The sequence below is a fragment of the Zonotrichia albicollis genome, chromosome 18 (assembly GCF_047830755.1).
Source record: "Zonotrichia albicollis isolate bZonAlb1 chromosome 18, bZonAlb1.hap1, whole genome shotgun sequence".
Classification (NCBI taxonomy): Eukaryota; Metazoa; Chordata; class Aves; order Passeriformes; family Passerellidae; genus Zonotrichia; species Zonotrichia albicollis.
The window spans coordinates 4,095,999-4,123,570 of record NC_133836.1 but is presented as its reverse complement, the minus strand read 5'-3'; the positions used below and the strand labels follow the sequence as shown (position 1 = coordinate 4,123,570).

At 53.3% G+C, this 27,572-nt stretch overlaps 3 protein-coding genes across 5 annotated transcripts in view; all 3 read left to right on the top strand.

Annotated features, from left to right (window-relative positions):
• The window catches only part of SSH1 (slingshot protein phosphatase 1), a 35,071-nt gene extending 19,939 nt beyond the window's left edge, over positions 1–15,132 (top strand). Inside the window, exons 4-14 of one of the 2 annotated variants that reach the window (XM_074554071.1) lie at positions 269–390; positions 2,036–2,104; positions 2,492–2,557; positions 3,715–3,909; positions 4,225–4,318; positions 5,346–5,474; positions 6,081–6,127; positions 7,799–7,945; positions 8,924–9,124; positions 9,790–10,384; positions 10,816–15,132. In XM_074554071.1, coding sequence (XP_074410172.1) covers positions 269–390; positions 2,036–2,104; positions 2,492–2,557; positions 3,715–3,909; positions 4,225–4,318; positions 5,346–5,474; positions 6,081–6,127; positions 7,799–7,945; positions 8,924–9,124; positions 9,790–10,384; positions 10,816–12,081 — 2,931 coding nt within the window. In that variant the 3' untranslated portion in view covers positions 12,082–15,132. The remainder of the gene's footprint in view (positions 1–268; positions 391–2,035; positions 2,105–2,491; positions 2,558–3,714; positions 3,910–4,224; positions 4,319–5,345; positions 5,475–6,080; positions 6,128–7,798; positions 7,946–8,923; positions 9,125–9,789; positions 10,385–10,815) is intronic. The other variant, XM_074554070.1, reaches the window with a different exon arrangement.
• A 3,037-nt stretch (positions 15,133–18,169) lies between these two features.
• On the top strand, positions 18,170–22,215 carry LOC141725180 (uncharacterized). The gene is made up of 2 exons (XM_026798019.2): positions 18,170–20,309; positions 22,043–22,215. The coding sequence occupies exons 1-2, from the start codon at positions 18,941–18,943 to the stop codon at positions 22,117–22,119; spliced, it is 1,446 nt and encodes a 481-aa protein (XP_026653820.2). The 5' UTR covers positions 18,170–18,940; the 3' UTR covers positions 22,120–22,215.
• A 4,699-nt stretch (positions 22,216–26,914) lies between these two features.
• Positions 26,915–27,572, top strand: part of CORO1C (coronin 1C) — a 38,232-nt gene continuing 37,574 nt past the window's right edge. The window contains exon 1 of one of the 2 annotated variants that reach the window (XM_074554312.1): positions 26,915–27,074. The gene's annotated coding sequence lies outside the window, so the exon portion shown is untranslated. Of the gene's footprint in view, positions 27,091–27,572 lie in introns of both variants that reach the window. The other variant, XM_074554313.1, reaches the window with a different exon arrangement.

Here is a 27,572-nt window from a genome sequence, read left to right as displayed (position 1 = left end):
GTTTGGGTGTGGGAGAAGCCTGCCTGTTTTCAGTTCAGTGCATGATCAATGTTTTTACACTTCCTGCTTGAAACTTCAGAACAAACCTTTGGGTTACATTTTATAGCGTATCCCCAACGTGTAATCTCAGCTCATCTTCCCTCACCAAAACAGCAACAAGCCTTGCTGTATCTCCCATAGTGCACTGAACAAAGCTTTTGGGGGCAGTGAGAGTTTGCAGAGCCTCGTGCAGCAGTGGCAGCACTCATGAGGCAGAGGTGCTTTGCAGGCCGTGCGCTTGGAGAGCGTGTGGAGCGACCGCGTGCGCTACATGGTGGTGGTGTACAGCAACGGGCGCCAGGACACCGAGGAGAACATCCTGCTGGGAGTGGACTTCTCCAGCAAGGAGAGGTAGGTCTGAGCTGGCAGCCAGGCAGGATGGGCTCTGGCAGCACCAGGCACAGAGGGTTACCTGCAGCTGCTGCAGATTCCAGCAGGAGAAAGGACGCGGGGATTGTCACAGACACGTTTTATGAAAAATCCTTTCCTTAGGGTTTTTTCTCCTGAGGAGCTGAGAGGCCTCAGGAACAAGATGTAAACATTGATTATCTGCTGTGGAATGCAACAGGTGCATCTGTGATTGGTCTCATGTGGTTGTTTCTAATTAATGGCCAATCACAGTCCAGCTGTTTGGACAGTCTTCATCAGTCACATGCCTTTGTTATCATTCCTATTCAATTCTTAGCCAGCCTTCTGATGAAATCCTTTCTTCTATTCTTTTAGAATAGTTTTAATATAATATATATCATAAAATAATAAATCAGCCTTCTGAAACATGGAGTCAGATCGTCATCTCTTCCCTCATCCTCGGACCTCTGTGAACACCAGCACAGGGGATGAGTCTCTTTCAGCCTCTGTGGAATCAAAGGCTGTGGCATCCTCACCAGTGGGAGTTTGCTGCCTGCTCCCTGCAAAATGCTCTTGCAGACACATTTGCAAAACTGGAACTCATTCTGTCCCCCAGACTCCAGTGTGTTGATGGAATGATGCAATGGCGCTGCTTTTGTAGTAGCTTTATTGCCAAATAACGTCAAAAAACAATACTGCAGAAGTGGCTCCAAAAGCAACAAACAACTGTGTCAGCAACGAGCTGTTCCTTTTGTCTGACTGATAAGAGCACACAGTATTTGGAAAAGCAAGTGAAATATTTTGTTATTGCAGCCTCTCTCAGATTATTCCAGTTCTGGTGAGTAAACCAAGGCAGAAAAGCTCTTGGCTCAGGGAGAAGGGGCTGCTTTGGCAGGGCTGGAGGCAGAGGCTGGAGCTGCCAGGTGTTGTGTGTGCTCTCCCAGGATTTAACAAGCTGCCCTGTCCTTTGGTGCAGCCTCTGTGAATTTTGCTTCATTCTGTCGTGGTTTCCCCTGGAAGGTGGGAAAGGGAAGCTCTGCACAGCAGAGGGATCTGTAGGGAAGCCCCCAGCTGTGCCTTCCTTGTCAGATTGTTGTCATTGGCTTTGATGCTGCTCTGAAATTCTCATGTGGCGTTCCCTTGGTGTGCCACAGCAGGGCAGGTTTGCCATGTCACCTCCACCCTGAAACAACCTTGCATTAATTGGCTCCTGGTGATTATTGATGGGAGGCAAGAGGAAGGATGGATTTCTGTTGCTGTCTGCATCCCAATTTCCTTTAAAACCTGAATATCTCAGTAGCTTAATTATTTATGGCTGGAAGTTCCTGGCCTTCATTATAGCAGGGTTTTCTTGCCAGATTGCCTGTCTGAACTGAAAGTGTTCTTTTGGGTCAGATAAACCCCTAAAATCCATTTTCATCTGTTCCACCTGTTAGAGTGATCCCATGGAGCAATCACCACGAGTTATCACCTTGTCAGACCTTCAGACTCCAGCTTCCAGTTTTATTTAATGGCCTGAAATATTACAAGAGATTACTAGAGCAAGGCTTGAGGATTTTAAAAATTAAAGAGTATTAATAATTTAGGCTATTGGCATGACCACATTGTGGCCTATATTTAACTTCCTGTCTCACCACCTCTCTTCCAGTAAAAGCTGCACTATAGGAATGGTTCTTCGCCTGTGGAGTGATACTAAAATCCATCTGGATGGGGATGGGTAAGAAACCACATGGAAAGGATAAATGTGAATGTCCTTCCCTAGCTGGGGGCTGCTCTAGCAGAGATTCTCCATCACCTTGCAAATGAAGTGCCCATTTTGGATTCATGGCTGCAGAGTCCTGTTATTCAGACAGTGAGTTCTTGTCTTGCTGCCCTCACACTGCTCCTGTGGTTCCAGGGAATGCTCTGAAACCCCACTGAGGACTGGAGCTGCCATTCCTGGCAGCCTCTTGCCATTCATACTTGGGAGGTTGGAAAATCAGTGAGAGAAATTCTCATCCTGATTCTTTTGGCCTTGGGGTGCCCCAGTGCAGTGCAGTTTGTAGAGAGCAGGTTGGGGTGCAGAGAAAAGCAGTTTTAACTTGATTTTCCCTCTCTCCATCAGTGGCTTCAGCGTGAGCACTGCAGGGAGGATGCACATCTTCAAACCTGTGTCAGTGCAAGCCATGTGGTACGTGAGGGGCTGGGCTCAGGGAGGCACTCTCACTCTTCTTTCTGTCAGTAAACTTTAAAAAATCAGCTGCATTTTATCTTTCTCCACAATGGGTATTCAGTGAGCTGCAGCAGAGATCTGCTTCCCTGTGTCAGCAGAGGGGCTGTGGGAATCCTGATCCCAAAGCAGGATCTGCTGCTTCACTTCAGAGCAGCTCTGTGTCCTTCAGCATGGGGGATGAATAAATTTGAAAGATGAGCTCGAATTCCAAGAATTTCCTCTCTCTGCATGTTTCTCTCACAGGCTGGCAGAGGAGGCTCAGGGCCCACTGCCAGCCTGTGGCATTCCCAGTGTCCTGCCCCATTCCTGGGGTTCCTGCTGCCCCAGGTGCCCATTCTCCTTCCAGCTCCTGCCACCCCTCCCCTGTGCAGAAATTCCAAACCTCTGAGCCAGCAAATTCCTCCCTGAAGAGGCTGCTCCACATGGAACTGCATCTCCCTCTGCCTGGGCAATGCTGTGTCCCCTTGGAGCCTGGAGAGATCCCAGTCCCTGCAGCATCTCCTAGGGAGGGGATCCAGCTGTGGAGAAGGATTTGTGCTGGGGATGGTTTGGTACAAAAACAAACAAATCTGTTCCTGTCACTTTTGAATTTGGCCCCTCCTGTTGCCAGCCTTGGATGTGGTTGATGTGTTCAGTGCAACAGCTTTGGAGTACAGCCTTAAAGAAAGGAAAAATTGAGGAGGGAAGGAAGGAAAAAGTAATGTTAGGATCTGCAAAAACAAATGACCCAATCTGGGCCTTGTCTCTGGAGCTTGTCAGGGGCCAGGAATGCTGGTAAATCTGCATCAGGCTCCTTGCTGGAGGTGGCTGGAAAATTGTCCCTGTTCTTTATCTTCCTTTGGCTGTACAAGTTGGTTCATGATTAGATCCCACAGCGACTTGTGCCTCCTCCTTCCCTATTAATTAGGAGAAGATTTCAGCCCCTGCCTCAGCCCTGCTGTGAGAAGCCCCCAAGGTGCAGTTTGTGCCTCTTTGAGCTCTGACACCATAAATTTCCTGCTTTCAAAGAGCAAACTGCAACAACTAACACTGCAAACCACTTTTCCTCTGTGAAACTCTCTCAGCTCCTGCTTTGTCTGCTCACAGCCGCCCAAATCTCTTCTCCCACCCTGCAGGTCTGCTTTACAGATCCTCCACAAAGCCTGTGAGGTTGCCAGGAGGTACAACTACTTCCCAGGGGGGGTGGCCTTGGTGTGGGCCACCTACTACGAGAGCTGCATCAGCTCGGACCAGAGCTGCATCAACGAGTGGAACGCCATGCAGGACCTGGAGTCCACCCGCCCCGACTCCCCTGCCCTCTTTGTGGACAAGTCAGTGCAGCGTTTTATTTGCAAGAGTTTGCTTGGCTTATGAAGGAAATCTTCCCTTCTTCCTGTTCTTCTTCCTGGCTTAGTTCTTTTTTTTTTTTTTTTCTGGGTTTGCAGAAGAGAATTGTGTGAGATAATCAGACCGTAAACTTTAGCTTGTGGTATAATGTATAAACACCAACAAACTGCTTTTTTTTTTAATTTTTGTCATTATTCCCATAAAGATTCCCTTTAAGCCAAGCCTTTCCCCTCACCCCTCAGTGCTGTGCAGGTGCTGCCAGCCTGGATTCATCCTCTCCCCTTCCTGTTCCTCCCCAGGCCGACGGAAAGGGAACGAACGGAGCGGCTCATCAAAGCCAAGCTCCGGAGCATCATGACCAGCAAGGACCTGGAAAATGTCACTTCCAAGGAGGTAAATATCAAAAATTCTCACTCTTCTTCTTCCTGCCAGACTCCCTCTCTAGAGAGTGGTGAGCAGGCACCACATGCCTGGGTGTCCCTGGCTTTGGAGTGTGCATTCCAGCCGTTCTGTGAAGGCTCTGCTGTGGCTCTGCTGCACCTCCCTCCTGAGAAATCAGGATAATCCCAGCATCACAGGTGTCTGTCAGGACCTCAGTAACAGCTGGGTGACTTTCAAATTAGATTTGAAGGTTTTATTTCCTTTCTTTTTTCCTGGACAAATGTCAGAGGACCTTGCAGACAGCATTTTGCTGCTGAGTTTATGGATGGAAAATCACAAATCAAGGCTAGAGCTCGTTTGGATCCATCCCCCAGGCTGGTGTAATCCATCCACCCACAGTGCAGACGTGATCAGAGTGGGAATGGTTCTTTTTGGGGCGGTTTTTGGTTTTTAAGGGAGATTATTAACATGCAAGTGGTAGGAGGAGGCTGAGAACGTGTCTGTCTGTGGATGTGTTCACTCCTCCTGCAGACAAGCTCTTGTTCTTTATCTCTCAAATTACTATTTTTAAGGAGCAGGTACCCCAAAATACTTTTTTTTCCCTCAGATGTTATCTGAAGCTTTATTTACAGCTCCTTAGTTTGGGGATTTAGGACACCAGGATGCCAGGGCAAGGGACAGTGGTTTTGAATTGGCAGAGGGGAGGGATAGATGGGATATTGGGAAGGAATCCTGCCTGCTGAGGGGCTGGGATGGAATTCCCAGAGAAGCTGGAATCCCTGGAAGTGTCCAAGACCGGGTTGGAGCAATGTGGGATAGTGGAAGGTGTGGAATGAGATGAGCTTTAAGCTCCCTTCCCACACAAACCATTCTGGAATAATAGGAGAGATGCCACATACTGAAATTCCTGGTCTCCAGGAGGCTGAGTCCCTGTTGCTGTTTTTAATGAAAAAGTGAGAAGTGTTCTGCAGGGAAGTGCCCACAAATGTTTCTGTTGGACACCAAGATTCCAGTGCCATCCTTGGTGTTTGCTCTGCAGATCCGAAACGAGCTGGAGAAACACATGAACTGCAACTTGAAGGAGTTCAAGGAATTTATAGACAATGAAATGCTGCTGATCCTGGGCCAGATGGACAAACCATCCCTGATTTTTGATCATTTGTACCTGGTGAGTGGCAGGAGCTGCAGGAGAGCTCTGCTGTGCTGTGTCCAATCCTTTGCCACTAGATGGAACTCCAGGCAAAACCAGGCTCTGCCTCTGGAACAAAGACTTCCCAGAGATGAGCACTTTGTGCCCATTGGGTCTTTTTGTTGTTGTTCTGGATTGAGTCAGAGGAATTGCTCGTGTTTCAGGGCAAAATCTGCTTTTTAAAAGTTTAAAGCTTCCTCTTGTGAAGGTCTAGGGAGAATCCAAGGTGTAACTACCCCCAAAATTTCAGGATTTGCCTCACTTCTCATGTGTGGCATGTCTGGGATCACAGATGCATTCACTTTGTTTCCCTGAACTATTTCTCCCTGTGTTTAAAACTGCAGAGTGGGCAGGGGCAGGGATTTGGGATGAGCTCGGTCTCACCCTGGCCTAGAACTAACAGTGGGTGAGTTGTGCCCTGGTCCCTCCTTCAGGACAGGCCATCAATGCCCCACTCCTGTCTCAGAGGCTGTTCCCAACATTCCAGTCAGCTCAGGGGGATGGCTGGGGCTGGGGGATTGCAGAACCTGAGGGGAAGGGGCTGTTTTGGGCTCCCTTAGAAATGTGAGTGTGTGGCTGTTGCAGGGCTCCGAGTGGAACGCGTCCAACCTGGAGGAGCTGCAGGGCTCGGGGTGAGTACTGCTCCTCCCATCCAAACCCTCCCCTCTGTGCCTGCCACTCCCCCAGGAGCCTGGAGAGGACATTTGCAGGCTCTAGGGATGATTTTACCCCTCAGCTATGTGGTAACTTCCCAGCAGCAGCTGTGTGGAGAAATCTCTCCAACCTCAGAGTGTGAAAATAACAAAACTTGTCATTGCTGAGGTGCATCAGGATCTCCATCCCCCAGTGCTGTGCCAGGTGGGAATTCTGCAGAGCTGCCTGTGGATGAGCAAACTCCTCCTCACCTGCCTGCTCAGGCAGCTCCAGGTGTCTCTCCCATCCCCATGGTGCTGCTTGGCCCCATTCCCTGCCACACTTTATGGATCAGGAGAATTCTGCCCATAAATATTTGCTGCTCACTCAAGGCCTGCACCAACCTTGCTGTCAGGAACTGAAATTCTTCAGAATTTCAGCACAGCTGAAAATGTTCCATTTGGAGTCCTTGGGAGCAGATGTCTGCACATCTTGGGACAAGGAAATCAAGCAGGGTGTTAATGATTATGTCTTGCATTGGGATGTGCAGTGTCCAAAGGCAAAGCTGGACAAATTCTCAGACAAATATCCTGTGTCCTTGATTTTTCTCAGTGATAGGAGGTGATAAATCAATCTGGACATTCGTTCTCGGGTACATTGTTATCCCTGCTGTGATATTTGGCAGGAATCAAGAGATACCATGGGACTCTCATGGTTTTGGTCAGAAAAGAAGGGGAGGGGATGGGATTGCAGCTAAAACCTGCAGCTGGAGATGGTGATTCCTGGGCTGTGTTCCCAGATTGTTCACTTCTTTCTGCATCCCCAGAGCTGTGTGGCCCAGTGAGGAGTTCCTGGTTGGGTTATACAGACTCAAAGACAATAAATGAGATAAAACAAATTTCTCCCTCCTGTGCCCAGGGTGTTTGGACACTTGGGATGTGCTGGCAGTGAGAGGTGGCAGAACAGCCCCTGTGTGCTCTGTGTACCAGGAGTTTAGGATTAGGGCTTAGGCAAACCTTACAGCTCATGTTGGGTTGGATTGCATGGATTCACAGTGTCCCTCAGTGTAGGAAACCCCTCAGGTTTAGCCAGGGCCCCTTGGAGAACAGAATGCTGACACAGCGGCAGAGAAGTTTCCTGTCTCCAGGGACATCCGCCTTGTACCTTATCCCTACAGCCATGGAAGGCAATATCTTGTTAACCCTACTATTGGTCTATTATGGTCACTCTAACACCTTTGCCATTGGTCAGGATTGGATCCAGGCCAAGGGTATAAAAGTAGCATACTGTACCCCTACTAACTGGGAAGAAGAAGAGCTGAGACCCTTCACAGACCCTGCAATAAAGCCACACTCGTGGAACAGCCAGCGTCTTCTGCTTCTCCTCTCTCTGCCGTCTGCTGGAGCCTTAGGCCAAGGGAAAAGCTACCTAGCAAGCAAAGCTGAAATCACAAGAGCTGCCTGATCACTGAGAGCTGAATATTCCCTGCTTGCTAGGGGCTGACCCGCAGCCTTGGTCTGAGAGCGAGCTGGCTTCTGGCACCCAGTCCCCTTGGGGACTGAGCTCTGGAGCTGGAACAGCTTGCATAGGATAAGACCAAGCAAGGCTCATTTACCTCAGGGCCTGTTTGGTGACCATGGCAGCTCAGGGTGTCTCTCCTGGTCCCACAGCATTGACTACATCCTGAACGTCACCCGCGAGATCGACAACTTCTTCCCAGGCCTGTTCGCGTACCACAACATCCGCGTGTACGACGAGGAGACCACGGACCTGCTGGCACACTGGAACGAGGCCTATCACTTCATCAACAAGGCCAAGTGAGTGCTGGGACACCTGGCCCTGGGGAGGGCACATCCCAGCTCTCTGTGTCCCATCCTGGGCCCTCACAAAGCCACAGGAACTGCAGGGCCTTGGCATCATCGTTGCAGTTCCTGGAGCTTCCTCGTGCCCTGTCCCTTCCTGGGCTGGCATTAACCTGTCCTAGCCCAGCGTTTTTGTCACTACTTTGTTTTGCTTCCGAAAGGAAATGAGGATATTTCCTCTTCTGGAGACGTTCTGGAGCTGCTCCAGCTGTGTCTGTGTTGGACCTGCCCCAGCTGTCTCTGCAGACAGAGCCTGTCAAACCCTGTTGAGCCTCTACACTGAGCCTTTTCCCAGTGATCCCAGTATCCAAAGACTTGGATGGAGGCAGGAGGCTTCATGGTGGTCTCTGAAATGAATGAGGCTGCCCGCCTCTAACTCCCAGCTGTTCTGGAGAGGGATTCTTCTCCTGGTCCTCATCATCCCAAGTGTTCTCCCCTCCAGAGCTGTGGCACAGAGTGGGCAGGGCACTGTCCTGTGACCGTGTTCACAGGGGTCTCAGGTTGAGGGAAGAGATGAGGATCTGACTCCATGTTTCAGAAGGCTGATTTATTATTTTATGATATATTACATTAAGCTATACTAAAAAGATAGAAGAAAATATTTCATCAGAAAGCTAGCTAAGAATAGAATAAGGAAAAATGATAACAAAAGCTTCTGTCTGGGACGGAGAGTCTGAGCCAGCTGACTGTGATTAACCATTAATTACAAACAACTAACATGAGCTAATCACAGATCTACCTGTTGCATTCCACAGCAGCAGATAACCATTGTTTACACTGTGTTCCTGAAGCCTCTCAGCTTCTTAAGAGGAAAACTCTCAAAGAAAAGATTTTCCATAAAAGATGTCTACAACACTGTCCCTCTTCTGATGAATCCACAACAAATCCATAACCGGTGACATGGGATTTATTCTGCTGTTTGTCCTGCTGCAGGAAGAACCACTCCAAGTGCCTGGTGCACTGCAAGATGGGCGTGAGCCGCTCGGCCTCCACGGTCATCGCCTACGCCATGAAGGAGTTTGGCTGGTCCCTGGAGAAGGCCTACAACTACGTGAAGCAGAAGCGCAGCATCACGCGGCCCAACGCCGGCTTCATGCGGCAGCTGCTGGAGTACGAGGGCATTCTGGATGCCAGGTAAGGCTTGGGGCGAGGGGGAAGGGAAGGAGCTGGTTGTGGATAACATCACAAAGGCTCTGTTGGTGTCATGGCCACAGATATGTGAGGGGCTGAAGGGACCCTGCGCCAATCGTGCTTTTCTTAAACCTTCCCTGTGCCAGGCTCCCTGCGTGGAAATTAGCTGGGAGAGCTGCTCTGGTGTAATTCAGGGAGGCTTTCTCCGTGCTTGGGAAGCACGTTTGGGTTTCTCAGCAGTCAGTGCTGCTCAGCACAGCATTGTTCTTGTTTTATGAGGCAGAACTGAGCTCAGGCCATTCTGGAGGCAAAGTGTTCGTGGTTCTGTGCCAAACCCAGGGCTCTGTCACTGCAAGGGCTGTAGTATTTATCTTCTAAGGACAGAGGAGAGAATTCTGTCCCCTGGTTCAGCAGGAGCTGTGCCATGGGACGTGCAGAGCGGTCAGTTTGGGTGTTGTGCTCTGAGGGGGCTGCTGTGCCCTGAGGTCTGATCTCACCCCAGCTGAACTCAGGGAACTGCCCTGGAATGGGCAGGTGGGGGGAAAATATCCTAATGCTGAAGGTGGTTTGTGCAGGTGGGATCTCAGATCTGGGCTGTGGAATGGGAGGAAGCTCCTGGCACTGGGCACCCTGCAGGGCAGTCACTCGTGTCCTTGTCCTCTCCCCAGCAAGCAGCGCCACAACAAACTGTGGAAGCAGCAGGCAGAGAGCAACCTGCCCCAGAGCACCGACGGCACCGCGGGCTCGGGAGACTTCTTACTGGAGAGCTTGGACATCGACCTGGAGAACCGCCTGGCTGACCTGGACATGCCTTCCCAGTCCGCCTACCTGGACAACCGGGCCGGCTCCGAGGGCTTCGGGTACTGCTTCCGCCGCCTGTCGGACACGCTGCTGGAGAACAAAATTCCTGGGGACAGAGAGGGCTTCTTCCACATGGAGCAGCTGGAGAGGGATGCCCTGGTGGGACAGCCTCCGTCTGCACCTTCCCAGGGGAGGCTGCTGGAGATGGAAAAGGCCCCGGAGAGAGCGGAGCCGCTGGCAGAGCTGGGCGGCTTCTGTGAGAAAGAGGCAAAGAAGAAACTGGACTTCAGCCCCAGGAAGGGAAGGATGGTCCTTGGGGAGCCAGGGGAGGACGGTGTCAGGGAGGAAAACCCCATGGAAAAGTGGAAGCGGCGTTTGTCCATGCACAAGGAGGAGAGCAGGCTCAATAGGGAGAACTTGAATAACAACAACAGCAAAAGGAGTTGCCCAGAGGATTTTGAGGTGCGTATGGAGGTGAGATGGAGGTGATTGGCATGGCTGACTCTGCTGCAAGTGAAACTGCTCTTCTCATCCTCATAGCCCAGTTTCATTTGACTTGGATAAAGCCTTTCATTCCATGATGAGCTTCTCCCCTTTCGAGGCGCTTCTCACCAGGGCTTTGCTTGCCCGAGCTGTGGATGTAGATGCCAGAGAGTGCCCAGTGAGTGCCCTGTAAAGTGCTGTGGGCAGCTCGCTTGCATGACCCTCGCTTGGCACGGTAGGTATTCCTTGGAGACGCTGTCTGCTGGGAAAGCACGTGGCTTTAGTTCCTGCTGCAGGGCCTGAGGTGGAAATGGGCTTTGTTCCAGATCTCTTTGGCTGTCCCACACCTTGCGGGCTGTGCCGCTGTCTGTTCCGTGCTCGTTGATCTGTCCCTGTTTTCTCTCCTGCAGCACGATGCCGTGTTTGGGATCCTCAGCAAGGTGAAGCCTTCCTACCAGTCCTGCACTGACTGCATGTACTCCTCGGCAGGACTGGCCCCCGAGCCCTTTGGGGAGCAGTGCGAGAGGCTCAGCGCCGGCACCGCGCGGCGCAGCAGCACCATCTGCACCCAGCCCCCCCTGCTGCCCCACCTGCACTCCCACCTGATGGAGCACCTGCCCAGCAGGGCACCCCCCGAGGAGCCGGGCAGGACTAAACACAACGAGGCTCCGCTCCCTCTGGCACCGGGGGCTGTGGAGGTTGGCACGTGCAGGGCACTGGATCAGCACTGCGGCCTTTTGGAGAGAGGGAAAGATGCGCCAAAAACCCCCGAAAAAACTCTGCAGCCCAGGAGAAACTCCCACTGTGACAGGAGCCTCCTTCACGCAGAGGTGGTGAGGGAAGAGTCTCTGGCCAGAAAGGACCCCAGGCCTACCAAGGACGTGAAGTACCTGTTGTTCAGCAAAGACTTGGAAAAGCCGAGCGCCAACAGTTACTTGATGCAGCACCAGGAGTCGCTGCTGCAGCTGCAGAAAGCGGGGTTGGTCAGGAAGCACACCAAAGAGCTGGAGCGCCTCAAGAGCCTGCCCTCGGACCCCTCGGTGCTGCTCAGGGACAGCCCCCTGGGCAGGGTGGACTCCAGCATCGTGGAGGAAAGCGAGGACTTGATGGCCCATCCCGGCCTTGTGCCTCTCCTGGCCCCGGCCCAGCTCGTGGCCGGAGACGCCGAGAACGACGTGGAGAAGCTGGGGGTGAAGCGTGTCCTGGAGGGCATCTCCCAGAAAACCTCCACACCCGCTGGGTGCCGCCTGGAGCACACGAGCAGCTTCACCAAGGACTTCCTGAAGACCATCTGCTACACCCCCTCCTCCTCCCGCAGCTCCAACCTGACCCGCAGCTCCAGCAGCGACAGCATCCACAGCGTGCGGGGCAAGCCCGGCCTGGTGAAGCAGCGCACGCAGGAGATCGAGACCAGGCTGCGCCTGGCCGGCCTCACCGTGTCCTCTCCCCTGAAAAGATCCAATTCCCTGGCCAAGCTGGGCTGTCTGAACCTGTCCTCCGAGGACTTGTCGAGCGACGTGGACGTGGCCACCATCACAGACTCCAAGGAGGCCGTGTCCAGCGAGTGCTCCGCGCTCTGTGAGCCCCCGGCGAGGGGCGCGGACGGCGCCTCCAAACCAGGGCTGAAGCCCCTGGCTGGGAACTTGAAGAACACGCTCTGGATGGGCAAAAGTTGATGCCTTGCTGGGGGGGGAGGGAGGGGGCTGGATTTTGGGGGTTTGCAGAATTTATTCATTACACCAGTGCTGTTTTATCATCTGCCTTGCAGCAGCTCATCTGGTGCCACCTCCTCGTCCCCTCTTTGTGCTCGGAGAGAGGAGGAAAGAACCACGATGGGTCACAATGAAGGGCACAAGGGAAATAAAATGTGTTGCATGGCTTAGAGGAGGACTTGGTGTGTGACTTGCCTGTTGTCCTGCAGGATGCTCTTCCTAGTACTGTTTGCCAAGTGTAATAATGTGGATTTGTGTGTGATTATGGATAGATATTTGTATCTCTATCTATATCTAAAATGCTGAAATATTCTGTTTCAAAGACTCAAAATAATTATTCATGACTTTTTTTTTACAGAACAAACACGAGGCTCTGTTTAAACAAGGCCCTTGTGGAAAATCCTTAAAATGGTGACACGCACACTACCTCTGTTCTTGCTGGCTTTTTGTCCTGGTTTATTTTTTGGGGCTTTTATCCAAAATTCTTGCTGTTGTTTGAAGGAATTCCTGTAGCTGTAAAGGCCTGGAGGAGTGTGGACACAGAGGCTTCCCCGGGCCTTGCTGGGAGGTGACAGTGCTGGGCTGTGTCCGTGGGGACCCGGTGTCACCCTGGCTGCTGCTGTCACAGCTGTTGTGTTCTTGGGGTGTTTTGCTGTCGTTGTGGTTGGTGTTGTCCCAGTGCTGACAGAGCCTGGCCAGTGCTTGCCTGTGGACCCTCGTGATGTGAAGCTGTGTCGGTGTCGTGGGTGCTCTGGGGACCCTCTGTCACCGCCTGTGGCTCTCCTGGGCCCCAGTAGGTGACAGAGTGTCTTTTGTGGTTGTGCTGTTGGTTTTGTAGGATGGTCCCTGTGCTCAGGGAGCTGCTGGAGGAGTCCTGGGTGTTGTTTGTGGTGCCACAGCCAGGCTGGGCCTGAGAGCCCTGCTGGGGGAGCAGTGGGACAGAAACACGGACACGCTCTGAGAGAGGGGGTTGGAGGAAGGATGGGCAGCCAGGGGCTGGCTGTGCTCTCAGTCCAGTGTTGCCCCCTCCTGCCAGGGCTGCTGCTTGGATTCCAAAGGGAATTCTCATTTTCTGTGAGTAATTTTGGCAACCAGCCTGGTTGAGAGCTGCTCCCCGTGAGCCTTTGCTGAGTCCAGGGGGAAGATCCTGGGAAGTGAGCAGGGGATGTGCTCCAAACCTCTGATCCCATCTGAGGCCTTGTGCCTTTGGGTGATGTTTTGAAGTAGATTTAGGGGATCAGAGGTGGATTTGCTCACCCTGGCTGTGAGTGGGAGTATTCCCACATTTTAAAATCTCCATGGAAAGGCTTTCTTGCAACTCCCCTCTGAGGTGGGGCAGAGCCAGGCTACAGCCACTGCTCTGAACTGTATTGATTGAAAATCCAGTGTCTTGAGGAAGGGAGCTGTGCATTTTCCTGCCCTATATGCCTGGAGTTCCCTTTTTCCCCTTGAGCATAAAATCCTGCATGTTTCATTTGTGTGAGGAATTATAGGGACAGGCAATCAGTGAGTAATTGTCCCTCCTGAAAGAGTCTGAATTTGATTTGCACTTGCTCCACCCGGGAGTGCTGGTGTGGAGCAAAAGCTGCTTTGGGAGGGAGCTTTGGGAGAAGCCTCTGCTTGTTTGGGCTGAGGCAGCGCTGGGTCGTGCTCAGGGCAGGATGAAACCCCGCAAGCCAGGGCTGGATCCATTCCCTGTGTTTGGATCATCCTTATCCTCCTGTGCACCCAGATTCAGATTTGGGAAGGGGCTGTTGGTGCCGCAGGGTCGGAGCAGCACCTGGGGAAGCTCCCTGTCCCTTCCCCGGGACAATTCCACCGTCACCCTCGGCTCGCCGGGGCTGCCCACAGGTCATTGTTCTGTGTGTGCTGCCGACCCTTCCCATCCCTGCCTGGCTGAGGGAAGAGGTGCTGGGAACGGTTTTGAAATGAGTTCGGGAAATTCCGTGTACCGATAGAAGCGAACATCTGATTTCCTTCCTGTTTCTCGAGTGCCTGCCGAGCTCTGCCGCGTCCATCCCGCCGCGTTCCGGGCTCAGCTCGGCGCCCTCCGCCTTCCCCCGCTGCTGCTCCCGCCTGGCCCTGGCTGGATCAGCCCCAGGCTTCGCTCCGGGCCCGGGGCTCCCTCCCTGCGTGCCCGGGGTGCGGACGCGGCTTGGTGGGAGCTGCTCCGGGCGCTCCGCGGTGCCATTCCCGGGGGTTGTAGCCAAACTCCCCGGTCCCGTCGGGTTTGTTGCATGACAAGGTTGATGTGCTTGTCCTCCCCACGTGTCGTACGTGTCCTTACGATGGAGTGCCTTACTCATAGTTTACAAACACTGTGTATCTGCTGAGCTGTTGGACTCTGCTGTTTGCTGTTCTCTAGGGAGTTTTTGGTGCTTTTGGTGTTTCCGATGGCGGTGAGGCCGCCCCTCCTCCTGTGCTGCCCTCCTGTCCCCGCCGAGCTCGGCGCTGCTCACCCGCTGCCGCTTCCCTCTGCTCTGGGCATGGCACAACCGAAGGGCTCCGTGACGGCCGCGGCGCCAGCGGCTGCTCCCGGTGTCCCCATTTATTATCCCATTTATTATCCCATTGATCTATGCATCGCTGCCGGAACGCGGGCGGGGTGTGCAGGGACACATCCCATCACCGACCACGCTTTGCTCGGCAGAACCAAACCCCGTCCCGTCCTGCCAGAAATCCTGAAATGCACAAACCGGCCCCTCATTCCGGCCCTGGTGCTGTCGCTCCGTGTGGCCGCAGTGCCCGTGCAGGGTTTGTCCCGGCCGTGTCACCGAGCGCTGGGGACAGTCCCGGGCAGTCCCTGAGGAGGGGGTGAGTGATGTTTAGCTGTTCTGTGCATTGCTGTACTCCATAACAACGTTCCTTTATTCCATGGTATTTCTTATCCCAATTTTATATGGAAATCTGCAGGATTTTTGTACTGTATGCCCGCGGGAGGGATGCATCATGCACTTTTTTTTTTTTTTTTTTTACTTTTGTTTGTAAAAATTGTCCTGGATATTTTATGTTCATCTTGTGAGGAAAAATAAATAAACTTTTTTTTTTTTTCCTTTTACAAATGAGTTTTGGAGCTTTGTTTAGAGGTGGGGAAGGAACAGATGGTGAAGGGGGGGAAAGAAAAGGAAAGAAAAGGAGGGAATGGGAGAGATCCCAGATGTCTGCCCTGTGTTATCATTGCCCATCTATCCTGGCTCTGCTTCCCTCATTTTTGGGTCCTGGCTGTTTTCTGGTGCTCCTGAAGGCTGGATCCAGAGGAGCAGGATGGAAATCAGTCATTCTCACCTGGTTTCTTCAGAGACCCCAGCCTGAGTTCAGGATCAGCCTCTCACCTTCTGGAAAGGATGCCAGCAGTGGAGCAGTGGCACGTGGAAAAGTGACACCTGCACCTTGCTGAGCCTGGAAAATCCCAGCTGGGAGAGGCCACAGCCCGGTGAGCTGTGGGATTGCACAGGCCTGTGCTGCTCTCCTCAGCAGAGCCAGTGCCAGCTGTGCAAGCCCAGGAGCTCACACAGGGACTGGCATGGGCAGCAGCTCCCTGGCTGGGAAATCACCTGCAAACGATCCAGGGCACTGCCCTGGGCTGCTGGGGGTGGGTTTGGAGCATTTGGGTCTCCTTCACCTGAGGATATCCCCAGGGAGGGATGGATCTGCCGGTGTGGGAGCAGCTCTGGCACAGCCTGGGCAGGTGAAGAGCAGCTTCCTGCTGTTGTTTGAGGTCCTGGGGCACAGCCTGCCCTCAGCCAGCACCGTTTTGGGGGCAGTGTTTGCCCCCAGAGTCACACAGCCCTTGGCTGGGTCAACAGAGGCATCACTCCCTGCTCAGCTCAGCTTCCTGAAGATGGAGCCTCCCCTCAGAGCCATTCCTGGCTCCAGAGGTGGGTGTGAGTTGGATATGGGGAACCACGAGCTGGGACTGTGGGATGGGGCTGGAGCGTGCCCAGGCTGCCGGTGAGTCCCTGGCTGTTGTTTTGTTCTTGTTAGGATTGGAAATTGGTTCTTTTCAGAGCGGTTCCTCACGGCTGAATGTTACATCCTGTTGTGATGTTGCCATGGCAAAACCAGGCAACAACATCTGGAGCAACACAAATTCTCTCCAGCGACCAGGGAGGGTTTATTTATAGCCTGGCTGACCAGAGGAGATGTCTGAGCCTGGAGCTGCCGTGGGCAGGGGCAGCTGGCACTGGGTGCCCTCCTGGCTGGGAGCTGGGGTGCTGGGAAGGTGCAGGGTCCAGCTGTGCCCCTCGTCTCTCCCCCATGGAGGAGCTGCAGGGGCTCCAAAGCTGCTCTCCTCAAGGACCCTCTGATGGGAGGATGATTCCCTGGCAACATTTCCCAGTTCCATGTGGAGCTGGAGTGGTGAGCAGGTACTCTAATGGTGGCTTTGGGTGAAAAAATGAGGTTCAGCAGGTGGGTGAGGCTGATTGCAGCACACAGAGAAACTGCAGGAAGGACTCTGGGGGCTGTGGCTGCGTTTCCACACTGGCAGAGGAGAAGCTGCTCTCTGGCAGTGGCTCTCCAGCTGCCTGCAGCCCCAGGATGATCCCTCTGTGTCTGTTCCTGCTGGGCTGTGGCTGAACAGCCGCTCTGGCCCCTGGAAAGGTGGAAATGTAAATATTTTTCTAAGCAGAAGCTGTGAGTCGGTGCTGCCAAGGCCAGAGGAGCCGGTTCCTGCAGAGGGCACAGGCCGAGCTGTGCTGCCAGTCAGGTTTGCTCCCGCCTCGGTGTGTATTCCCTAAAAGTCTCTTCCTCCCTCTGTTTGAAGGACAGGACAGCAGCAATGCTGCAGCAGCTGCCTTTTCCTTTTATGCAGAGGGTTCAGAGCAGAACCGCGTTGGTGCCGTGTCAGAGTTCTGAGCAGCTCCCTGGAACATGGGACACAGCACCCAGGGCAGGTCCCAGGACACGGCTGTGCCCCCTCCTCACCAACCCTGGGCTCTGCAGTCCCCACACAGGACAAGCCCAAACCGCCACGATATCCCCAAATTGTGAGGGTTTGTGAGAAGCATAGAAGGAATTTGGTTTTGTCACGAGGGCTTGAGGGGAACACTCAGAATTACTGATGGGGACATAGTGCAAATGTGAATGAGTTCATGCCATGGGAGAGGTGAGTTGGCTGTGAATGTCCTCACTCCTGCACCTGCCAGCACACCTTGCTCAGCATTTCTGTGCCTGTCAGGATGCTGCTGCTGCCAGGTGCTCCTGTTGCTGTTGGCAGGAGCAGCAGGAGCCCGGCCACCAGCCCTGATCCCGCTGGGAGCTGGTTGTGTTTGCTCTGGGCAGCCTCGGTGGGGATTTAAGACTTCCAGTGGAAACAAACGGGGTTTTGTCTGTGCAGAGCAGCTCTGCAATGTGCACTGATACAGAACAGCCCCAGCGAGGGGCCTGGCTGGCTCCAGGCTGATAAGGGCTGGGATAGCCCTCATCCCTCGCTCCTTCCCCTTGGCAGTGGCGGGGATTCACTCCTGGCACAGGACACAGGATGAGGCAGTGGCATCGTGACCATGGTCCTGGTGTCACCCACGCAGCTGCTGTGTGTCTGTGGTGCTCAGAGGCTGGCTGGGTCCTTGAGGTCTCTGGATGAGGCCCTGCAGGATTTTCCTCATGGAATATCAGGGGATGCCTTTGGGCTGGGGCCAGGCTCTGTTTGCCAGCTCTTTAGGTGGCACTGGGGTAACTCAGCCCCAACAAAGCAGAGGTGCCTGTGCAGGCACCCCTTTTGGGATGATCTAGGTGTTTTCCTGCATCCTGCCCCGGGATGCTTCCAGCTTGGGGAACCATAAAAGGCAAAGCCCAGGGCAGCGGCTGGGCTGGGAGCTGCGGCTCCCTGCAATGCCAGGCATCCCAGCTGTGTACAAACGGATTAGAGCCCTCCAGCTCCCCAGCTCCGCCGCCATCCCGAGGGGTGTCCAAAGGGAGCAACGTTCTGCTCAGAGGGTTGTTTAGAGAAGTGCCCAATGCATTAATAGGGATTTTTGATAAGTTGTGTTTTGGAGTTTCAGCAGGGAAAGTTGTGTCTCAGGCTGCTGTGGGGCTCCCGTGTTTATCTCTGTCACAGCAATTCCCTTTTCCATAACGAATTCCCGCAGGCCATTCCAGCTCTCTGGCTCTGCCCTGTGTGCTCTGTGCAGGCAGCATCTCTCCCTCCAGCTCTGGGACGCAGCCCAAGGCTGAGTGCTGCTTCCAAGGAAGGAGCGCTGGGGGAGCTGCTCCACGTCCCACGGGCGCGGGGCAGGGAGGGGGGAGCAGTGCCAGGGGAGCGGATGCGGGTTCCCATCTCTCTTTGGAGCCCACAAGGAGCTGGCAGAGGGATTCTGCCCAGACAGCCTGGCAGGAAATCCCTCTGGAAGCTGCAGAATTGGAGGCAAGCCGGGATTGCTGCACAGGACTGTGGGGAGCTGTTGCTGGAGTAGGTTGGGGAAAGAGGAGAATCCCTGGAGAAGGATGCAGAAGGATAGCAAGTCCTGACTGTGAACTGCCATGGACCAGCAAATTAGCAGCTGGAGGGGATTTTTCCAGTTATCCAGGTGGGATGTGTTTGGGTAGGGACCAGCATGGCATCGGCCGTGCTGGGTGTGGTGTCAGGAGTGGCAGAGCCCGGGCTCCATCGTGCCAATGGGATGTTCCTCTGTGCTGGCCATGAGGCCAAGGAACGCCGGTTCACATGACCCAGGCTCCGACGCTTCCAAGTGCCGCCGTCTCCCAGAGCAGAGCGAGGAGGAGGCGGTGCTGAAATCCCGCCGAGACCCAAGGTGGGAAAAATCTTGGCTGGCCAGTCCCAAAGCATTTGGAACCAGGAATTATAGTGACAGATCTCCCGGCCATGGAAGCCTCCACCTGGCAGTACCGTGGATATTTACGGGATGACACAAGTAAGGCGAGGGGGAGAGACTGCCCAGCTGCCCGGGGAGACTCTGCAGGCACCTGTGAGGATTATCCACTGCTGCAGCTCAGCCAGGAGGGCCTGGGACACAGCCGGGAGCGGGGGGACCGCCCCGACCTCCGCAGCGACACCGCAGGCCCTGCCAAGAGGTCAGAGATGAGCAGCAGCGGGCAGAGAGGGCAGTGGGGGCCGGCAGGGGAGCTGTGCCTGGAAGAGCATCCCGTGTCCAAAGGGTGCAGGAAAGGACGGGAGGGAGAAGCCCCTCCAAAGGTGTACGAGCTGGAGGTGGTGCCCAGGCGGGTGGGCACGGGCAGGACGGTGAGGCCGGTGGTCTACAGGCTGGAGGAGAGCGAGTACCGGCGCCTCATCCAGGAGGCAGAAACAGAAACTGAGGAGGAATGGGAAGAGGCAGAGGACACGCTGCCCTTGATTCAGGAGGGCTATCCAGGGGATGGCAAGGTGGCCAGCCCGAGCCTCAGCAGGCTCAACTCCTTGGAAAGAGTCCTGAGGAGGCAGATGAGCCGCTCGGACTCGGAAAGCAGCGTGGAGGGCAGGCAAGTGACCAGACTGAGCCCCAAGGGCCCCGCGGAGGGGAACAAGCCCACCGTGCCCGTCAGGTCCGACAGCCTGGAGCTCATGGATTACATCCTGCAAAGCAAGCAGGACGCAGGCACACCTGTCCCCTACATCCCCAGGGACAGCAGCAGGGACAGCCTGAGGCAGGCACGGAGCTTTGCCCCCCAGCCCGATGGAACACTCGAGCTGTGCCAGAACGGCCAGGCCAGCGAGGAGGACCCGGCCAGGAAGGCCGAGCCGGAGCAGCAGGGAGTGAAGAGCCTCGAGAGAATGGGCCCTGCGGTCACCAATTATCATCCCTCGGTGGCCAGAGACACCGGGAGGCTTTCGAGACAGAGCAGCAGCCAGCTCCCGGACAGCAGGGAGCAGCTCGGGGGTGAAGCTGATGAACTCGATTCCTACATCCCGAAAAGAACCCCCCCGGCCCCCCCTGTCAGGACCCACAGCAAGGAGTGCCTGGCTCTGAGTATGAGCAAGGCTGTGGCGCTGACGGAGGCGCTGCTGGAGCCCCTCGGCGATGAGGCCCAGGCTGGCAGGGAGCAGTGGGCAGCGGCGGGCACGGAGCTGCTCCCTGGAGGCAGGACTGCGGGAGGAGGGGGCTCGGAGGAGCCGGAGCGGAAGGGGAGGCAGAGTCAGGAGGATGAGAATGTGCTTAAAGTTGCCGATGCCAAGAAAACCTTCGAAAAGTCCAAGGCGTCAGAGGGGACGGCAGCAGCACCAGCGCCCAAAAAAGGTGAGGAGTGAGGGGTCCCGGCTCTGCCGTGGGGTTGGGGGTCCTGGGGGTGGCAGTTCCAGGGCAGGTGGGAACATTGCCGTGAATGGGAAATAGCTGCTGGGAATAGCTGGGTGACAGAAGGGATGTGCTCAGGACACAGGGAGTCTCCTAAAGAGGCAGGATGGGAATCAGGTGTTGGTTCAAAGTCCTTTATGCAGTGAAAGTGTTTTGGGGAAAGATTTGTTTTGTCAGACACAAGTACAATTTACTGCTTCTCGCAGCAGCTACAGTGCAGCTGTGTCCATAGGGTGCAGCCTCCCACTGCCATGTGGGATTATTTGCCTCTATCTCTCCAGCCAATGTAATTTTATTTTAGCTATAAAAAAGCAGCATTATTTTCTCGAAGTCCTTTTTCTCCTGCACTGTGACTTCACTGAATAAGCCATTCAGGAGAATGACATCAACTTGGAAACCCTTTCACTGAAAAAAAAAAATATGGAGAAGTGAACTCTGTTGAAATTTTCCTGGTAAAACAGCAGTTCTGCAAAAATAGGAAGGATAGAAATGAGTGTTTGTGTGAGAGTTTGGATCCCGCAAGGAGCCACCCGACCCACGCTGCTTAACTCCCATCTTCTGTTCAGTGACAATCTGCAATTGTGCATTTCCTTATAAGGGAAAATAAGTGTTTTAAGGCACAGGAAATCTGTGGTGGCTTTGAACTGAGTTTGCTTTAAAAAAAATAGGTGTGATGTGTTACTGTCGCGACAGAGCCGGAGCGTGAACGCGGCACAGTTTGTGCATGTCAGGGATGACAAAAGCCCTGCAGGGATGACAAACAGCTCCTGTGCTCTCAGGAAGCAGCTGAGGATGGAAGGAAATAGAGGTGGGAGATGTTTGTCACTGCAGGCCCTGCCAGGCTCAGAGCAGGGAGCAGGGTGGTGGTGCCTGTGTGGAGCTCCACACCCCGCAAGGTGGAGGATCTCTGGTGTCACTGCACAGCTGAGCTGGAGCTTCCCCTCAGCCACACCTGGCACTGGGAGCTTTGTTCAGCTCATCCTTCCCGGGATGAAGGAGCAGGAGCTGAGCTGGAGCTTCCCCTCAGCCACACCTGGCACTGGGAGCTTTGTTCAGCTCATCCTTCCCGGGATGAAGGAGCAGGAGCTGGGCTGGAGCTTCCCCTCAGCCACACCTGGCACTGGGAGCTTTGATCAGCTCATCCTTCCCGGGATGAAGGAGCAGGAGCTGAGCTGGAGCTTCCCCTCAGTCACACCTTGCACTGGGAGCTTTGATCAGCTCATCCTTCCCAGGATGAAGGAGCAGGTGTATGGAATAGGTCTGGCAGAAAAAGGGGTGAGAAGGGATACAAGGAATCAGCTCCCTCCCCAAGTTAATACCCTGTGCAGCCCAGTCCCTCCTGACACATTTTTACCTCCTTGTTCTCCAGAAGAAACAGGGAGGGAGGGTTGAGACAATATTTCAGTGCTGAACTGTGGAAATGTTGCAATAAAAAACCACAGACTCACGGAATTGCTCTGGTTGGGAGGGATCTCAAAGCTCATCTCGTTCCTCCCCCTGCAGGGGCAGGGACACCTTCCACAGAGCAGGAGCAGCTTCCCATTCTGCTCTGTCCATGGCAGTCTGCTGGGGTTCAAAAAATGGGTTAAATGTTGATCTTCCCAAATCTCAAACACAGACACCTCACCTGGATTTACCCTTATGTGTTTCCTTTCTTATATCTCTGATTTTTCCAGCACCTTTGGTCCAACCTGGTCCTAGACAGCAGAGAGAGAAACAGAAGGAGATGGCAAAAGAATTCCAAAGTGCTTGAATAGTGAGGCTCTGATCAGTGCCCAGGAACCCAACACCCAGCCCTGGCTTCTTCCCTGATTTTTTCCTGCTGTTCAGGAGGATAGGAATTGTCAATCCCAGCATATTCATGTTGTAAATAAAATACAGCTTGCTTTTTTCTTTTTTTCTTTTTTTTTTAATTTTTTTTCAGTTCTGCTTTCTTGTCTCTCTCCCCCTCGTTAATCATCCCGAGACAGCAACAAAGGAAATCCCATCTGTTGCAAGCAATTGCTTTGGGTTTATTTGGTGGCCCAACATTTTAATTAGGTAGTGGGACCTACCTCCTTTTCACTGCAGAAATAGAAGAGAAATGAAAATATATTTCACAATCCTGTCTAATGATGGAGAAAAAATACATGAGGAAATAGATTAGCTTGAAATTAGAGGTTTCTTTTTGCTGTAAAAGCTCATTTTTTCATGCCTTTCTTCCAGCTGAGTTGGGAAGGATGTGTCTGACACCAATATTGCTGCACAAAGGTGTGAGAGTGGGGAGATGCAGTAATAGATGTGCTGGATGAAATCTATTGTAAATCATTAATAACAATAACATTAATTATTAATGCACATCCTGGCCTAATGTTCACTCTTTCCTTATCCATCTCCAGCATCCTCCAGCCTTTCCAGTGGCTCAGGAGTGATGTCAGCACGGGGCCTGATTCATTTTATTTTTATTTTATTGCCCTTTGGGGAGGGGGTTGTGAATGAGCCCAGTCCTGGGGTCTGGAAGTGGCACAGTGATGGTTCCACGTCACACAGAGCTGGCAATAAAGCTCAGGGGTGGTGGCTCCCAACCCCGTCCTTCAATCCCTGATTTCCTCTTTCCTTGTTGCCACACTCAGACACTTCTCCCATCCTGGCTGTTGTTCCAAAGCATCCGATGGAACATTTTGCTCTCCTTATCTTCATTCCCTAATTCTACAGCTCCCCTTTCTGGCCAAGGATTGAATAAGGCCAGTCCAAAGGGATTCTGCTCTGTCTCTCCAGCCAAAGCCTTTGCAGGAGCTGGGGAACACTTCCCTGGGCACAGCACATCCTCCCAGCCTGGCACAGAATCCATTTCCCATTATCCAGAGCCCCTTTGTGGTGGCTCTGAGGACAATTTCATCTTGGCAGATATTCAACAGTTGATGATCATGGAAATGTCTCCTAAAAACCAGGATTGGGAGTGGTTTCATAAAGCTGCCCCTGGCACTTGCTCTGTGCCCACAGACATGGAGGAATCAAGGCAGAGAAAGGAAATGAATGCTGAGAGTAAATCGAATTCCACTCAGGGAAAGTGGAGTGGGGAGGATTTGTCACTGCAATCAGTTCAGAGATTCCCAGAATGGTTTGGTTTGGAAGGGACTTTAAAGACCATCTTATTCCAACCCCCTGCTATGGGCAGGGAATGTTTCCCTGCACTAAAAATCACTAAATCCCAATAATGTTCAGTGAAAGGTAAGATGACATTCCTGATTTCAGCAGGAGCAGCTTTTCCCAATGCTGCTGGGCCTGGTCTTGATGGGATCCCTAAATTATGGAAGCCATAGAAGAAGAAATATAAAAATATCCAAATTTTGTTTAGGAGAACCTAGTACTTCCTGGTATATAAATATTAATCATTATATTAATGATTTACAATATTATATTATGTAAATATATATAGAGAGAGTAAATATAATAATAATAATAAATCAAAAGGCTTCAGGAAATAAATAGATAAATAAGGACATAAAAGTCCTTGAAAACCTCTACAAAGTGGATATGTGCAAAACCAGGGTTCAGGACTCTCCTGTCTGGCATATTTTGCTTGATTTAGAAGTTAAGCTGCAAAATAACAGGACTTTAAATTGCTGATCTCTCTAAGCCCTCCCTAAGCCATTTCCCTCCATTCAGAATATATTTAGCAGTTGAGGATTTCAGCAAAACGAAATGTTTGGGACAAATTCATCCCTCCAGTGACCTCACTGGTTCCAAAAAACGGGGTTTGTCACCCCTTTGGGATGGCTCACAGACACCAAACTGAAGAAATTAATCGAAATTTCTCCTTTGAAAAAGGTGCCTCAGGTGTTTCTTTTCCTCTTCCAACTACAAGCACAGCCTTGGTGGGGAGGGCTGAGGGACTCACCTGATGTGGGCCTTGGGAAGCACACCAGGCTCACCCCAGGAGCAAGGCAGGGGGATTTATTGCAGGGATGGAATTGATGCATATTTGCAGGAGGCTAAATTTAGCAGCTGACATAAGTTTCAGAGGTGGAGTCTGTAGCCACGGTGCTGTTTCCCTATAAAGGCTGTGAGATAGTTTGCAGCAATCCTGCAGTGATGTAGCTGAGGGGAAAATATGTGGGATGGTTAAAAGTGGATTTTTTTTTTTTTTAATAAATCCTGAATTTCTGCAATATGTGCTAAGCAGGTGCTGGGAAAATGGGGTAAATTTTGGTGTGTTTCTCCTTGTAGCTGTAAGGGTTTGGTGTTTTTTCTATAGAAAAATTAGAATTTGTGGCATATTTTGACAGGTTGTTTCAGTTGCAGCACTGTGGATAACATTTAAATTGTTTGTTAGGGTGGCTTTACTCATCTGAAGTGATGAAAATTAGTGGTTACAGCAGAACCAAAGAGCGCATGTAAAACCTGAGCTGTTTCTTCTGTTTGTTGGAGAATTCAGCCTAAAATTCCTGTAATTTCTTCATCACTTTGTGATCTAAACAGCTCATTAATCCCAGACAGGATCTGGGTGTTCTTTGGAGTGTTTCCATCCAGCTGTTTTAGGAAGCTGTGGTAAAAATTCCACAGGTTTTATTTCCACCTGAGTCCATCTTTAGCATCTTCCAGCACTGTCGAGCAAGGAATTTTCATCTCTGCAGGATCCACCCTTCCCAAGGCAGCTCTTGAGAGGATTAGGCTTCAATCAGATTTCTCAGGACAAATTTCACTTTTGTGTCCTCTGTGTGTCACTTTCTTTCCAGTTGGAGGCCAAAAATCTTCTTTGGTTCCCTTTCTGAGCTGGTGGGCAGTGCTGGGTGCTGCTGCCTTCATTCCTGTTTTCCAGCTCAGGCTAAAGCATCACTTGGTACATGATTAAAATATCAGTTTTATAAAATTTAATTCCCTCACCCAGTTCTGAGGCTCCTAATAAATTAAGGATGGGCAAGCAGGACTCTCAGCTCTATCACTGACTCATTCTGTGACCTTCAACACGTCATGTACGTACGTGGAAAATGTGAATCACAACCTAAACTCCCTAAACTCGGAGTTACCTTCAGCTCTGCTCCAAAGCTGCTTTCGTTTTCTTCTCTTTTAGCTTTAAAGGGATTGTTTGAGGGAGCAGAGTGGTGTAATTATGCTGGGCTGGTTTTCAGAAAGAAGCTGTTGATTAATTTAATTGTTGTCATGGGCAAGGGTGCAGCCTTGCCACTCCAATCTCTGTTTGTGTAATTTTTTTTATCAAGGTGTTGCTGAGTAGGTGAGAGAGGCTTTCCTGCTTGTTGGATCAGCAGTTACATTTAGTGTCAGAGGTTAATAAATGCAGGATAACATTTGTTTAATCTGTAGCGACTGATGTTTCCATCAGCTGTGACAGTCAGACCAGGACAAATGTATCTGGGGGTTTTTAACGCCAGCTATCATTCACAGGGGGTAATTCATGCTACATGGGGGAAGAGCAGGGCTCTCAGCTCAGCTCATCACGACACATATTCCTCCAAATTCTGAAGGATTAGAAGAGAAATCAGAAGGTGATGCTCCCCTAAAACATCACCCCACCCCTTAAGCATCAAACCGCATGCAAATGAACGTGCAAATGTCGGCCCAAGCGGATGAGGAAGCTCGAGGAGTTTTGGTTTTGGCCATGTATGGTAATACTGAGGGCTGTGGGCTCTGCTCGGGTGTTCTCACCCGCCCCTCAGGCTCCCTGAGGCTGCGATGGCCCCGAGTGTGGCGGTGTCACCTGTGTGCAGCCAGGTGTGTGTGCAAAGTGTTTGTCCCACCTGTCACGACAGATACACACAGATACAAACCTTACACCTTGAAGCGCAGCATCCCCAAATTGCCACAGTGCAATGGGGAGAACCTCTGGTCTCAAACCTCTGCCATGAGTGTCTTGTTGGAGTGTGGTTCTTTGCTGGGATCAAGCTCTGCAATCTTTAGCAGGAGCTTTTGTCACTGTCCTTTTTTCACCACAGCCACTGTGATTTGGTGTGACAGCGTGAGGTGACGCAGTTGCTTTCTTCTGGAGCTCCTGGTTCTCCTCAGCTTTGCCTCTGAGGACAGCAGGCTCATCTCACCCCTCAGGGCGAACATGGCCGATCCTTCAGGGAAGGCACGATCAGTCCCCTCAGGGAGAGCAAGATCGGTCCCTCAGGGAGGACATAACCGTTCCCTCAGAGAGGACATGACTGCTCCCCTCAGGGAGGACACAATCGGTCCCTCAGGGATGAGGCGATCCGGGCCCCAGGGATGACATGATGGATCCCTCAGGGCAGACACGGCCGATCCCTCAAGGATGAGATGATTGATCCCCAGGGATGACATGACGGATCCCTCGGAGCGGACAGGACTGGTTCACAGGGAGGGCATGGCCGGTCCCCAGGGCGGACACGATCGACCCCTCAGGTCCCTCATGACCTCCCGCCACCACTCCCCGCTGAGAGGCGGCGGGGCGGGGCCTGAGAGCGCGCGACAGCGCGTGGTGGCGAGAGCAGCACGGCAATTGGCTGGCTGACCCGTCACTCACTGCTTTGACCCGCCCCCACCGAGCTCGGCTGGAGCGGGCGGGGCCAGACTGAAGGGGCGTGGTCCTTTCTGGGCGTGGTCACTGCGGGGGGCGGAACCCGCGGCCGCTCTGCCCCGCCCCGCCCCGCGGCGCTCAGTCGGGCGGCGGCGGCGGGCGGAGGAGGAGGCGGAGGCGGCGGCTCCGCCGGGCTGAGGAGCGGACGCGGGAGGCGGCTCGGGATCGCGGTGCGGCTCGGGGGCGGTGAGGGCGAACGGGGAGAGCTGGGCAGCACCGGCCAGCGGGGCTGCGGCAGGGCGGGCGGCGCGGCGCCCGCGGGAGGGAGCCGGGCAGGGCGGGGGTCCGGCCGGGCGGGCCCTTCCCGCGCGGGGCCGCCGAGCCCTCTGTGAGGCGGCGGCCGCTGTCAGCGCGGGGCCCGCGGCGGCAGCGCCCTCCCCGCACCGCCTCGGCCCCGGCCGCTCCCCGCTCCCTCCTTATTAGGCAGCGGCGCGGGGTCGCCGCCGCATCCGCATCCGGCCGGGGCCGCCGGGCAGGGCAAGCCCGGGGCGGGGCGGCGGCGCCGGGCGCTCCCGCCGCGCACCTGATGCCGCGGCGGGGACAGCGCTGGGGGGCTTTTGTTCGGCACGTTTTCTTTTTTTTCTTTTTTTTCTCCCCATTTTTTGCGCCCGGCGATGCAGCAGCCGCTCGGTGCCACCGGCGTGTGCCGCCCCCGGAGCGCCCGTCCC

What these genes read in the sequence shown, in the direction of transcription:
- LOC141725180 (XM_026798019.2), top strand. Translation starts at nt 18,941, where the DNA reads ATGGAAGCCTCCACCTGGCAGTACCGTGGATATTTACGGGATGACACA. An exon ending in AGCACCAGCGCCCAAAAAAG is followed by an intron (nt 20,310 to 22,042) that starts GTGAGGAGTGAG and finishes TGATTTTTCCAG; the next exon opens with CACCTTTGGTCCAACCTGGT.